This window comes from Takifugu flavidus, chromosome 20 (assembly GCF_003711565.1).
Source record: "Takifugu flavidus isolate HTHZ2018 chromosome 20, ASM371156v2, whole genome shotgun sequence".
Classification (NCBI taxonomy): domain Eukaryota; kingdom Metazoa; phylum Chordata; class Actinopteri; order Tetraodontiformes; family Tetraodontidae; genus Takifugu; species Takifugu flavidus.
The window spans coordinates 814,546-828,325 of record NC_079539.1 but is presented as its reverse complement, the minus strand read 5'-3'; the positions used below and the strand labels follow the sequence as shown (position 1 = coordinate 828,325).

General features: G+C 44.9%; 4 protein-coding genes across 5 annotated transcripts; 3 read left to right on the top strand and 1 right to left on the bottom strand.

The window, feature by feature from the left end:
• Window positions 1-769: 769 nt before the first annotated feature.
• prodha (proline dehydrogenase (oxidase) 1a) lies at window positions 770-6,338 on the top strand. The gene is made up of 14 exons (XM_057018340.1): window positions 770-1,211; window positions 1,279-1,487; window positions 2,282-2,316; window positions 2,440-2,589; window positions 2,683-2,747; window positions 2,830-2,946; window positions 3,075-3,154; window positions 3,252-3,333; window positions 3,725-3,817; window positions 3,902-4,048; window positions 4,124-4,299; window positions 4,377-4,475; window positions 4,700-4,788; window positions 5,132-6,338. Exons 1-14 carry the CDS (start codon window positions 876-878, stop codon window positions 5,320-5,322), a joined length of 1,869 nt encoding a protein of 622 aa, XP_056874320.1. The 5' UTR covers window positions 770-875; the 3' UTR covers window positions 5,323-6,338.
• A 144-nt stretch (window positions 6,339-6,482) lies between these two features.
• Window positions 6,483-10,387, top strand: gal3st1b (galactose-3-O-sulfotransferase 1b). 2 transcript variants are annotated; one of them, XM_057018347.1, is made up of 3 exons: window positions 6,483-7,641; window positions 8,077-8,204; window positions 8,357-10,387. In XM_057018347.1, the coding sequence occupies exons 2-3, from the start codon at window positions 8,092-8,094 to the stop codon at window positions 9,525-9,527; spliced, it is 1,284 nt and encodes a 427-aa protein (XP_056874327.1). In that variant the 5' UTR covers window positions 6,483-7,641; window positions 8,077-8,091; the 3' UTR covers window positions 9,528-10,387. The 2 variants fall into 2 exon arrangements, with proteins under 2 accessions (XP_056874327.1, XP_056874328.1); XM_057018348.1 differs by having other exon boundaries at window positions 7,997-8,204.
• Window positions 10,388-10,584: 197 nt separating this feature from the next.
• On the bottom strand, window positions 10,585-11,297 carry LOC130516951 (cytochrome b-c1 complex subunit 9). Its single transcript, XM_057018377.1, has 2 exons — window positions 11,094-11,297; window positions 10,585-10,914 (listed from the first exon to the last, which is right to left on the bottom strand). The coding sequence occupies exons 1-2, from the start codon at window positions 11,232-11,234 to the stop codon at window positions 10,861-10,863; spliced, it is 195 nt and encodes a 64-aa protein (XP_056874357.1). The 5' UTR covers window positions 11,235-11,297; the 3' UTR covers window positions 10,585-10,860.
• An 807-nt stretch (window positions 11,298-12,104) lies between these two features.
• On the top strand, window positions 12,105-13,531 carry zmat5 (zinc finger, matrin-type 5). Its single transcript, XM_057018375.1, has 5 exons — window positions 12,105-12,235; window positions 12,450-12,512; window positions 12,579-12,659; window positions 12,791-12,902; window positions 12,989-13,531. Exons 1-5 carry the CDS (start codon window positions 12,109-12,111, stop codon window positions 13,134-13,136), a joined length of 531 nt encoding a protein of 176 aa, XP_056874355.1. The 5' UTR covers window positions 12,105-12,108; the 3' UTR covers window positions 13,137-13,531.
• The last annotated feature ends 249 nt before the right edge of the window (window positions 13,532-13,780 follow it).

Below are 13,780 nucleotides of genomic sequence, written 5' to 3'. Positions count from 1 at the left end.
GACTCCCTTCCCGAGGTGAGGTGACGAGCGGCCAGAGACAAATAATAAGATGAATAAAAAACCTCAACGAAAATCGTGTGTGTGAATTGCTTTACAAAGTATAGTCACTCATGCAACGCTAAATACACATCAAAACTGGCCACAGCAAACTTTCATGAAGTAGAAAACATAAATGTGATAATGTGTGCGGCACAGGCATTTGTCATCTACGTGAGTGTAATTTGTCAAAAGAAAGAAATGAGTAAGCTTTAACTGGCGTAATCATCTCAGTCAGCTGGTGGGGTAACCAGAGGAGTGCTTTGAGTCAAAAGCTATTTTGCTTATGAGTCATTAGCTATTAAGTACAGCTCCACCAACATAAAGTCAAAACAAAAAGTAAAAAGTCGAACGAGTGATTTCCCCTCCATCTCATCAAGGTCATTGTGAACTTACACATTTAACATTCTGGCATTTCAGCCGTTTCTGGAGAAAATGCCGTCCACCCGTTTACATGATGCACCTCAACCCATTGTGATGTATCACCTGGACGATGATTTAAAATCTAGAAAAGGTGCAATATTTTAAGGATTGACTTCATTAATGGGGTAATGCGCCATTATTCTTTTATCCTGATGGTGCATTCAAGTGCGCCTGAGCCCCAGACTTTCAGATTGCGCTCTTGATGGATGTTGGAGAAAACCAGTCTGACATCCAAACACGAATGCGTCTCCGGGGCTCGTGATGCCCGGGCGGTATTGTGTAACGCGCGCAGCCACGGCCCCGCCCCCACCGCGTGGTGATTTACTGTATCCGCGCGCTGCTCGCATTACGCGGCATCCACGCAGCAGGAAGAGTCTCCTTTGCTGTTCATTTACCCGCGTAAAGGAAGAGTCAACATGTCCTACGCGAAACTAGTCTCCGCTCTTGCGAGGGCCAACTCGACTAACGTCAACAAAATGCTCGTTTCGCCTGGAAGATACCGGTCGACGGTCGCATCCGCCAAAAGCCGGGAAGAGCGAAGCCAGCTGGAGGGCTGCGCCGTGGTGGAAGCGGAGCCGGTGGAACTCATCAGCCACACCGAAGCTCCGCCAAAGGCGCGCAGGAGTCACGTCAAAGTGGACTTCGACAACACGCAAGAAGCCTACAAGAGCAAAGGGAACATTGAGCTGCTCCGGAGCCTGCTGGTCTTCAGGCTGTGCGCAATCGATGTCCTGGTTGAGAAGAACAAGGAGGTGAGATCAAAAGCTGTTGCCTATGTTATAACAGTTTGACTTATCTTACTGGATTATTGGCTTTCAGCTGATGGAGCTCACGAAGAAGCTGTTTGGTCAGAGGATATTCGAGAAGATGATGAAGATGACCTTCTACGGTCAGTTTGTGGCCGGGGAAGACCACAACGCCATCAAACCTCTGATCCAGAAGAACCGGGCCTTTGGTGTGGGGGCCGTTTTGGACTACAGTGTGGAGGAGGATCTGACACAAGAGGAGGCTGAGAAGAAAGAAATGGAGTAAGCAGAAATGTGTCGGGCATGTGAAGTTAGTTTGTTTCATTTAAGGTGAAGGTTGAAGTCGTTGAAGGAAAAAGAAAAGTTTGACATTCATTTGGATCCTGATAATTACATGGTAACAGACCGAGCAGAGTACATTCTTTTTTAAAAGCTCACCGGTCAGGTTACAACAAGAATCTAGTAATCTGATCTAAAATCTAATTAGCCTCATTCTTCCCTTTCAGCAGATAATTCAGTCTTATTTTTTTACATCTGTGCGCGCTGTTGGTTAACAACAGATATCCTTCCGTAGCACCGTAAGTTGACGTGACTTCTTATCACTTTACTGCAGCTACTATTTCCTACTGTTTGTTTTCTCGGTATCATAACTGTAATGAATTACCACGAGTCTTTAATCCACCGGCAGGAGATAAACCGAGCCCGTCCCTTATTGGACAGTCAGGACAGACCCCTCTCTTTTGATTGGCTGAGCAGGCGCTACTCCTTTTCTTGTGGGCTGGTGATTGGTCCAGGCAGGAGGCCTTTTTTTAGATTCATGTTCCAGATACACACACTGGCAAACAGGTTATGTAATGTTTGAGGTGGGAACAGGTTTCTCCTATGTATGTATCTGTGCATTAATGGTTAATATTAATGGTTAATATATTCACAGACCGGGGAACGAAGTCTACCATATGATGTACAACTGGCTCATATTTCAATCAAAGTGAACTAAATGCTGATTTGTTTGGAATTCAAACACACGTTGACACGCTCTGCTCCGCTCTGACGACCCCCTCCCTCTTTTCTTTCAGCTCCTGCGTTTCTGAAGCAGAGAGGCAGAGCCCAGGTTTGTGCACTTGCCCCTTCACAATAAAATACGGGTTAAAATGCACTTTTAAGATGCATCATGAGACGGAGCTAAGCTGTCACATCTGCAGCCTCAATGACATCAACCGCTAATTCCCCCCAGATGCTGATCAGCGCGAGAAAAAGTACAAGGCCCACCGTCAGTTCGGGGACCGGCGAGGGGGTGTCATCAGCGCTCGTACCTACTTTTACGCTGACGAGGCCAAATGTGATACCCAGATGGAGACGTTTCTAAACTGCATTAAGGCCTCTGGTGAGAGCGGAGAGGCGCACGCTGTCGTGTTTTTGCCGCTTTAGTGGGTAAGCAAACAGCAAAGGGACTGAGGGTGTTTCACCTCGTTCTCAGGGGGGGCCTCGGCAGACGGATTTTCAGCCATCAAGATGACAGCCCTGGGACGGCCGCAGTTCCTCGTGAGTTTTCGACCGCGCACCTTGTATCTTTGTCCACGTGAATCAGTCGTAGTGCAGACGGTGAATTCTTGTGTTTGCGCAGCTCCAGTTTTCGGAGGTCCTGGTGAAATGGCGCCGCTTCTTCAACTTCCTGGCAGCACAGCAGGGGAAGTCTGAGATGATGCTGCTGGAACAGAAACTGGAACTGGATGAGCTCAAGGTGCGTTTCGCCTCCAGCCATTCCAACAAGTTCTCACTCGTTCCTCCACCACATGGCACAGTGAAATGTTCACCTTTTCAGAGAAGGTCCACTTGTTAAGTTTGTAATTGTCTCATTGAATCTTTTAGGAAAGTTTGGCTAAAATGGGTTTGGGTGCCAAGGATGACATCGAAAACTGGTTCTCAGGAGAGAAGTTGGGCTTGTCGGGGTGAGGCAGGAAAAAGGGAGATTTGATTGTGAATCAAAATGGTCTGTAAAGAAATTTCAGCTTCCGGCAAAGTTACTGAACATGTCATGTTGTCCAGAACCATCGACCTGCTGGACTGGAACAGTCTAATAAATAATACCACAAAGATCTCCAACCTGCTCATGGTGCCAAACCTGAAGGTGAGTCATAAACCAGTATCACCAGAATCTGCCAACTCGGTCACAGATCACACCACTAAATCTGAAAATCTGCCCAACTCTAGACTCTGACCGCACTTTTTTAAAGATGTTCCCAGAAGTGAGACAGTATTTGCTGCCCCTCCTCCTCACTGTGTCGATGGTTATAAGCTGTAAATCCTACCGTTATATTGAATTAACCGTCCGTGTTGCAACACTAGTCAATTAGCTGAAAAGGATCTTGGAATGCCACACATATTTACTCAAGGTCAAGCACAGATCCATGTGCGTCTGCTGTTTTTATCTGTTTATCGAGTCCAACACTGACACAGATAGAGTTATTTTGCCAAAGAAAACAAATGCTGGATGATGAGATGATTGTGTTGGCTGGCAGACGGGTCAGCTGGAGCCTTTGCTGAAGACGTTCACAGCAGAAGAGGAGAGCCAGATGAAGAGGATGCTGCAGAGAGTGGACGTTCTGGCCAACGTAAGCATCCAACCCATTATGTTGAACGGTAACTCCACCCGCCTGTGTTTGCCGGAGCCTCAACCTCTGCCTTGTGTAATCAAGCACGCCGTGGAGCATGGCGTCCGGCTGATGGTCGATGCCGAGCAGACCTACTTCCAGCCCGCCATCAGCCGGCTGACCTTGGAAATGCAGAGGAAGTTCAACCGAGAGAAGCCGATCATATTCAACACCTACCAGTGTTACCTAAAGGTGACGCCGCACCCTCCTGGCAGCGAATAACCACAACTATTTCCTGCTACTCGCCTCTAACTTGATGTTTTTTAGGAAGCCTATGACAATGTAACTATGGACATCGAGTTGTCACGACGTGAGGGCTGGTATTTTGGTGCCAAACTGGTTCGCGGGGCCTACATGTACCAGGAGAGAGACAGGGCCAAAGAGATCGGCTACGAGGACCCCATAAATCCAGACTATGAGGCCACAAACAGGATGTATCACAAGTAAGTGTTGGCTTAGGTGGAGAGTCCTGTTCAGTCCTGTTGGGCCGCTCTTAGAATGAATCCACCTCTTCACCCAGGTGTTTGGAGTACGTGCTGGAGGAGATCGACAACAGCAGGAAAGCAAACGTAATGGTTGCAAGTCACAATGAAGACACGGTGAAGTTCACCCTGGAGAAGTAAGTTCATGTAAAAAATGTGCGGGTTTATGCAGCAACAAACCGGAAAGCCGTAAGCTTTGATCTCTTTCCTGTAGGCTGGTTTAAATCGCATTGGGAAATGAACTAAACACGTGCTCCGCTCAAAGGGGCTGTACAACGTGGTATCGCCACAGGGAACACGACAAGCTGGGCTTCGTTATGTAACCACCTTCAGCATGTCTCTCTCTCTCTCTCTGCACCAGGATGAATGAAATGGGCCTTTCACCCGCCGAGAATAAGGTTTACTTTGGACAGCTGCTGGGAATGTGTGACCAGATCAGCTTCCCGCTAGGTATGCTAACGCCACACAGCCGCTATCGCTGACTCTTGCGTCACATCATCATGTGAAGTTCCTGGCCGCGTCATGTTTTCGACGCGGCCTCTGACCTTTCATGTTCTATACAATCTAAAGATATCCCGACAGTAAACAACCCCATTAGTGTTGCTAATGAAATATGGAAGACACACTTATCGGTCTGTCTCGGCACAGTTGACCACTATTGATCGGAAAGGAAATAATTAAAAATAAGGCTTTGAAATTATTGAGTAGAAACTTTAGTACATTCTGTCCACACCAACAATCGATCTGCTCAAACCTTTTATCTCAAGGTTATTCTCTGTGTCTGTTGGAACAGGTCAGGCAGGATTTCCAGTGTACAAATATGTTCCCTACGGACCCGTGAATGAGGTCATCCCCTATCTGTCCCGCCGGGCCCAGGAGAACCGCGGCTTCATGAAGGGCTCTCAGAGAGAGCGCAGCCTGCTGTGGAGGGAGCTGAAACGCAGGCTGCTGAGCGGTCAGGTCGTCTACAGGCCTTCCTACTGAGTTCAGACGTCCCCACATTCTAAATGTGGTGCATGCATTCCGTGCAGTGCGCATTGATCTGTTGTGCCTTAACGCACCAGCTGCTGCTCTCCTTCCTGGGACTGCCAGACTTGTTTTTAAGACATATTTTTATAGTTTCTGTAAATATGTGGGTTTGGTTTGTAATGATATAAGTGTTTGGAACAGTGCCTTTAATAATAAATGTATTTAACAGAGGTTTGTAAGCCATCATAATCAGCAGAGCACTGAACGGAATGTTCGTCGGACTTGACTGATTGATGTACTGCAGTTTTCAGCGCTCTGGCTCACAGCCGCTCTTCTGAGAAGCACCGTCAGCTGACGTGTGTCAGGATACCGGCGCTGGTCAGCACAAACATGAACGCTCTTCTATTTGTGGTCCTCCTCGTGCTGTCATGGTCCTCATTTGACACAGGTTCGGTTGTCCCACCAGCTGTGAACTCCTTCAGTAGTTTTCTTTTTGTTTCTTTTTGTCTTACCTTAGCGTCACAATCTGCTGATCTGAAGAGCACGTTGATGCTGCTCGTCTGATTTATGAACCGCTGTGAGGCGTTAACGCAGAAAGGTGGCGCCACGTGTTCACTCTTCCCTCGTGTTCTAGGAACAGACCACAGTTCCTGCGGCGTGTTTCTGGGAACACCCAGAGGACAGGAGTCTGATGGTCGCTTTAAGCCATGTTGGAGTAGTTTTGTGGGTTGGATGAGATGTTTAATGAATTAACTTATAGCCTTTTTATCACTGCCTCTTATGTGCGCAGGCTGCCTGTACTAGAAGGGAGATATTTACTGGAAATAGACTTTTTGCTAAGAGATCCAGGATTTTCTCTTCATGTGTTGAATGAATTTGATTCATCTTGTAACACTGGCACTTTTGTTGGGTTTTTTAATTTTAGAGTATTATCTTTTCTTGTTTGCTGTATCTCTGCTGTCTTATCCTCAGTTGTTGGAACACGTGTAAATTATTAACCAAGGCAATAAAGTTCAGGAGGTACATGAAAACTGCAGCTGTGTGATGGTGTGATGGCAGCTGGGGGACAGAACAATAGCCTTTGTATCCCTGACTGGGAGCTGTTTTTCCAGGCCCTCTCTGCACCTCAGGGTGTCGTTTCATGATAACACAACACAACAACAACGTCACCATGACGAGAACTTCATTGTCCGAGCTCCTCTCATCAAAGATCATTCAAAAATCCAAAGATTCTCTCTCATATGAAGACCAACATCGATACTTACTCCTTAAAATAAAAAGGAAAGATGATTTCCATTCATACTTCTGGAATATTATTTGTATTTAATAGAATTTACATCTAATTTGGAAAATATGATCATTTTCCATTTCTTTTCTATTCAACAAATTTGTGTTTATGCAAATCGGGATTTCTGAATTTGGAATGTTGTCCTGTAAGACAACTACATTCCGTTTGCGCCAAATAACGACTCTAAAAATTCTTACGTGTTGCGTTATGGGTGTTAACAACTGTGAAACTGCAGTGTGACACTGTGTGACACAATGTGTCAGTACAAATGATTTCATGTCCAAGATAGGACCGAATCTTACGCACCCAAGATTTAACCCTACAAGTTAAGGCCAACAGCTTCTAAACTGGCCCTCATTCAACCCAGGACCGGGTATATTAAACCTCATTAAAACCGGCCCTTCTCTGTAGCCCCCCCAAACACACACGTCAGATGGGCACCTGCACTGAGAAGACACCTGTCCTCACCCAGCAGGTGGGTTCAGTTGTTTCAGTGGGGGTTATTTCTGCTTATTTCATTGTGTTGCTTCTTTATTCTGTCTATATTGTTGTTTGAGCAGAGGTGGAACTGTGCTGAACTCAGCTGAGGATGTGGAAAAGAGCCAGTTTAGCTTCTCACAAAGGATAAAATCCATTTAAATGATGAGATAAAACAAAATCGAGGCGGCAGACCCCAATGTGCTACGATCGGTGGGCAGTTCAGAGGTCTGACCACGGACCTGGCACAGCGGTTGGGGGTCGGGCCAAAAGTCCAACTGTCCAAACTGATTTTAAACTGCGCAGACCAGACGAGAACAAGCACACGAGGGAGAAATACACGAGCCGGTATCGGGGTTCAGGCAGAGGCTGGGAGGGCAGAAAACAACCAGCGTTCCAGAGAGGAAGAAGCTCCACTGTTCTGAGAGATTGGATGCCTGAACAGAGATGCTGACTCGGCGTAAAACTCTGAACTGGTTCTCCAACTTCTCTTAGGCTCGAGCAGTGGATGCGATCCTGTCGCACTGTCAACAAAGTCTTCCCCTAGACACCACCGGCTCCCGCTGCAGGTAAATCAAACCCCTTTTTTCCAGCCTTACCTTGACTCTGAATCAGAAAGAGAAATTATAACGACCCCCAGGGTCAAAGGGCAGGTAATTGAGGTGCAACGTTGACTGTGTAACTGACCAATGCAGCATGTTTTATCACACTAAAGCGTATTTTGAAGCAGTTTTAGAGCTCTTCTACATAAACACTGCCACGAATATCAGTTGCTCTTCTTCCATTTCTGCTGATTGTTGCACCATCAACGTGTTTATTGTGTAAATACGGGGGCCTGTGTAAATACGAAAACTGCAGCAAATGGAAACGTGGTGACATTTCCAGCTTGTGGTTCGGTCAGTTTACAGTTGAATTTATTTTCAGTTGCACGAGACGTGTGTTGTTCATCCGTGGTGCGTGTCGGATCTCCCTGGAGGTGTTTCTTCATGGAGTGTGCTTTCCAGGTCTCGATTTGAAGGATGTTGGGAGTTCGAAAAAGAATCTGCTCGAGGGGCCTGATTCTCTGGTTCTTCATCGCCAACATCCTGCTGGTGCTCTACTACATCACAAACTCAGCACACCTGAGCATCAGGTGACCTTTCTATGACTTTATTCAGCTCCACTGTCACAGCCAAAGCAGCGCCTTTTTAAATTCATGGAGTTTCCCTGACAGGCAGAAATAAGAGGAAAAATATCAGCAGCCTGGAGGCTTCTGCCGGGTTTTTATTCTATTTCTCTTTGCAGGAGCTCTCCGGAAGCCACGTGTCCTCTCAGTTTGGCCAAATCCCAGCAGAATGAGACCGGGTTCTCTCAAAGCCAAGCTCCTGGGGAGGACAGGTGCTCCCCAAAGATCAACATCATGTTCGTCAAAACCCACAAAACAGCCAGCAGCACCGTCCTCAACGTCCTCTTCAGGTTCGGGGAGAAGCACAGGCTGAGGTTCGCCCTTCCAGACGGGCGCAACGACTTCTTCTACCCGTCGCCCTTCCAGAGCTCGTGGGTGAAGGACTACAGACCGGGGAAGTGCTTCAACATCGTCTGCAACCACATGCGCTTCGACCATCGGGAGGTGGCCAAGCTGCTGCCGCCGGACGCCGTGTACATCACCATCCTCCGTGACCCGGTGGCTCTCTTTGAGTCGTCCTTTCATTACTATCACAGCGCGGTTCCGTTCACGTGGAGGATCAAGGGAAAGAACAAGCTGGCTCAGTTTCTGGAGCATCCAGAGAGGTTCTACTATCCCAGAGCCATTAACTCGTTTTACCTGAAGAATCTGCAGTTTTTCGACTTTGGCCTGGAAAACAACTTAGAGGCCGACGATCCTCAGGTGATGAAGGCCATTCAGAACTTGTCCCAACATTTAGATCTGGTCCTTATCACAGAATATTTTGAGGAGTCTCTTATCTTGCTTAAGGACATGATGTGTTGGACCATGGAGGACATCCTGTACTTTAAACTCAACATGAGGAGGAGCTCATCCGTGTCTCAGTTGACTCCCGACCTGAAAGCCAAAGCTCTACAGTGGAACGGGGCCGACTGGAAACTCTATCAGCACTTTAACGCCACCTTCTGGGCCAGAGTTGAGGCCTTTGGCAGGGGGAGAATGAAAGAGGAGGTCGAGGAGCTTAGGAGAAGGAACACTGAGATGAAGGCCATCTGTATAGAAGATGGAGGGCCGGTTGAATCCAAAAATATCCAGGACAAACGTTTCCAGCCCTGGCAACCCTTCGGAGACTCCCCCATCCTCGGGTACAACTTGAGGAAAACGATTGATCCCAAATTTAAAGCGATTTGTGAAAAAATGCTCATGCCTGAGCTCCAGTATCTATCAGACCTGGGTGTGAACCTGTGGGTGACCGGACTGCTGGGCTGGATAAAAGATAACATTTTTAGACACACCATGTTTTCAATATAGCGAAGAAACAAGTCCCATAAATGCTTTGTGTCTTTTTTAAAAACACCTTTTTCACTTTCATTTCCATTTGACTGTCTATTTTTTTACAGTGTGAAGCCCTGTCTGCATCTGGTAACACGCAGAAAAAACGTTTACTCTTTTAAACACCAGGTGCTGCCATGAAGCTGGTCCTTGTTGTTACAATTGAGCATTATGTGTAAAATATGCAGTGGCTGACATGTTTCAGAGTCATTCCTTAAGACATACCCACAGAGAGAACAATATTATTTGGTGGAAAGTCATTTAGAAGTTAATTAGTATAAAATTGTCAGTTTACAAAGGAAAGATATGAAAGCGTCGAAAAAGATTGTTCTGTCAAGTGGGGCCATTTTGTGTCCTACAGCGACTCTTTAAAAGTAAGATTTCTTACTTTTGAGAATGCTTACACTTTTGTCACATATTTTCTACACTCTGTTAAAGCTAATAAACATAAAACAGCTTTCTTCAGGTTCACAATATCCGGTTTGTAAAAACAAAAACATGTTGCAGCCTGTCGCCGCCCTCTAGTGGCCGATACAGGAATCGCGCAGATTCACCTTTGACCTCAACTCCCTTCATTACAATTACGGTAACTTGGTACCACTGCCAAACCAGCACAAACAAGACTTACCTTATTAATGGTAATTTTATTAGTCTTAATCCCTCTACATCATTTTGTAATTGTTTGTGAACCTTGATGGTTGTAAACTTGTGACCCTGTCATTCAACGCTTTTGCAATTATGTTCAAGATTTATTTATTTTTTGCATTAAACTTCTGTCTGTATTCAAACTATAACATTGTTTTGTCACTGGCTTCCTGGAGCAGTTGTGAATTAAAACATCCAACTAACTGCTCTATTTTTCCACACTTCTGAGACTTTGCTGCTTTCACATTTAGGTTATGGATTAATTTCTCAAACTAAATTTTGCAAACATAACATGATGCGGCCATCCCTCAATAAATAGCGCCATTATATTTTCTTTTTCAACATGCGCTCTGTGCTACAGACATCTACTAAATGACAACACTGCCACAAGTTGGAGACATTAACACATGTTTAATTTACAATCTGTGAGGAAAATTATGGTTTACAAACAAGGAAAAGGGACGAGGTGCCCGGAAATCATTGTTCCATCTTCTCGCTGGTCTGGACAGTCAAACAGGTCCTCTGGCAAACGCTTCCAGCCTCGGAATGACATTGAGCACATTGTCCATGTTGAAGGATCGTTGACTCGGAGGTGAAACCCAGAAAGATGAATTAAACCAGCTCTGGCGCGGCTGCACCTCTGCCTCAGACAACCACCGGCCGCGTCTTATTCCTCATCGTCCTGGCTCTCGTAATTGTGTTTGACGTGTTTCCATAGTTTCTACAACAGATAATACAACCAAGATTAGTTATTTCACAACAAAAGCGTCAATATCGTCAAATGCAAAAAGATGTGTTCTCCCTTTCTAACTATTAGCTTAGCTAGCATTAGCTCCGGTTCGCCCTTTGCTTGCAAGGTCAGGTTAAAACTTGCGTTAAAAGACAAAATAACACCCTTACCCCACGATTCAATTGTTCGAATATCATGTCTCCACCTTGATCGAACATTCGTTCGAAGAAGACCGCTCCAACCATGACGGTTATAGCGAAAGTAGACGTCCTCCTGAAGAGTGTTTGATAGATCGAATTTGCCAGCGACATCTTGGTTGAGTTGCGCTGGACCGGATGTCGCGTCAGGAATCTCAGGACTTTTCTGACCCAGCAAGGACACCGTACCGAAACCGGAAGCAGTCGTGTTAGCACTCTAATTGTTTTGTTGCTAGACTGTGTATAATTGTTGTTCATTGCGACTAATCAGGCAAAATTGTAAGCGATTTTTCATGCAGTGACATCTACAGCAGCTATTTCTTCTCCAATGGTTTGTGAAGTCTGTTATTAATATTGTTCTACGTTCATCGTTGTTCTAAATTAGTAGCGACTTAGCTGCTAGGCTAACAAAATTAGCTATTTCCAGTTGTGCTAAGGCTACATTTAAACCCTTATACTACACGCTTCACATTTTCTGTCTGTAATTTTTTAGTAATTGAAATTGCAATTTTTACTTTCAAAATATTTTAAAACTGTTGCCCTGAGACATCTACTGTACGTAGTCACTAGATGGCAGCAATCCACCATATATTAGAGTCTTATTCCGGTTCCAGGTTGCATGTATAATTTTTATCTCAAGGTCAAATCTGCAATGAATTAACCAGATGATACTATGATGATATTTATAATACGATGTTTGTAAACTACCTTGTAAGATGCAGCAGTGTAAAACATAAATACTAGGATCACAGTTGGTTGTAAATGCTGACCAAGAACATGTCTAAATCACACACAATCTGTGTATTGTCTACAAATAAGTAAGTGAATGGCTTCATGTATACGCTGTGACATTTCTTGGGAATGATTCTGAATAATAAAGGCAGTTGCAGTATATGAGTACAGTTGTTCGGTCATCATGCTGTCAGGGCAACTCGTGAAAAGCACTTTTTCTTCTGTTTTCTGTCCCACAGAGATATAAACTTGCACCATGGGCAAGAGATACTACTGTGACTACTGTGACCGGTCCTTTCAGGACAACATGCACAACAGGAAGAAACATCTGAATGGTGTTCAGCATCACCGGGCTAAGAAGGCCTGGTTTGACCATTTTAAAGGTAAACCTTTGCATTTGGAACGTAAACACTGGAGATGTGGTTGAAATTATTTTAGAACATATTGGGAAATTCATTTTTGTTTTATCTATACAGTATTCCTCTGTCATACAGCCTGCTCTTTAGTAATTCTATTGTAAACTAGGAGTGTTCGAATGTAAAATAAGATTTTTACTATGATACACACTCTCCTGTTTCTTTTTTCTTGTTCTCAAAGATTCTTCAGCTGTTTTGGATGAAGAACAAGCCAAGAAACCTTGCAGGAAATTTATGCAAAAAGGTAACATGGTGTCTTCACCTCACAAAAAACCTGGATATGATGTTAAATAATTTATTTTTGTTTTAGGAATTTGTGATTATGGGCCAAACTGCAGGTTCTCCCACATGACTGAACAGGATATATTTTATCTCAGAAGACAAGTAGAAGGTAAGAACGAACCAATTAAAATGGCTGCCTACTGTATAATCAGCTATACACTCGAAAGCTGATGTCATATTGTGAGAAAGATTTTAATTATTACATGAGACAAGGCAAAAGAAGACTGTCGATTGTTTCAGAGGAAAAGCGGCGTAAAGAGGGCTTCGAAGACAAACTCTTTCACGAGCGAAGTGTGGAAGATTGGCTTTCCAGGAGGGAAAAGAAGAGGAAATCTGCCCCCAGCACCAAAGGGTCTCGGCTCTGTTCTGCATGGTTATCTTGCTGATGGTTACTCTGCTGGACTGCAAATATAAGAGCTCAATTATTTATCCCTACAGGGATCTGACAACAGAGGAGGACAGCGAGGAAGACCAGTCAGACAGAGATGTTCTTCTCCAGCTCCTCTCAGTCCCCAACCTTCCGCCCTCTCTTCTCCCCCCTCCCTCAGGCGGCTGGAAAGTCCAAGAGAACGCAGAGTGGGGTTGAGTGAGGTTTTTTCCTTCGGTGATCACAAAGGCGTGGCTCAGTCTTTTAATTGGATTATTGCTGTACAGTCCAGGCCATTTCTTTAACGTCCCAACTTTTTCTGAGCTAAAATCATCTAAAAGTGGTTGATATGACAGTAAATTATGCGCCTTGAGTGTGAGATCTGCACAGGGATTCTTTTGATGTCTTTTGAGTCCCAACAGGGAAGGGAGGATTTGCCGAGCAGATGGAAGTTATATTTTGTTTTATATTAATGATGCGACGCTTCATCAGGCGGAGTGCTGATCTGGTTGAAAGTTATTTTTTACTCGGCTGGAAGAAAACGAGAAAAATAACATCTCTGTCAATTTTTAAGTTTATTTTTCTGAATAAATGAGCCTCTCAAGTCCGCTGGATCGGTGACTAATGTGCTTTTAATTGTCTTTGACCTTCTAGCATCCCCAAATTGAGTTTGCCGTCCCCGCTGAATTATGCTGGGATGACTTTCATCTTTCGTTTATCCCAGCGCAGCGTCTTCAGCATTTTTCCCCTGGAAGCTCCCTGAATAAATTGCGTGTTTGTTCTTTCTAAACTGACCTGCTGGAGGTCACCAGAGCCTGTGGTGTCGGAGCGGTTGTGAAGCCTTTAACCTCGGTCATCCAGAG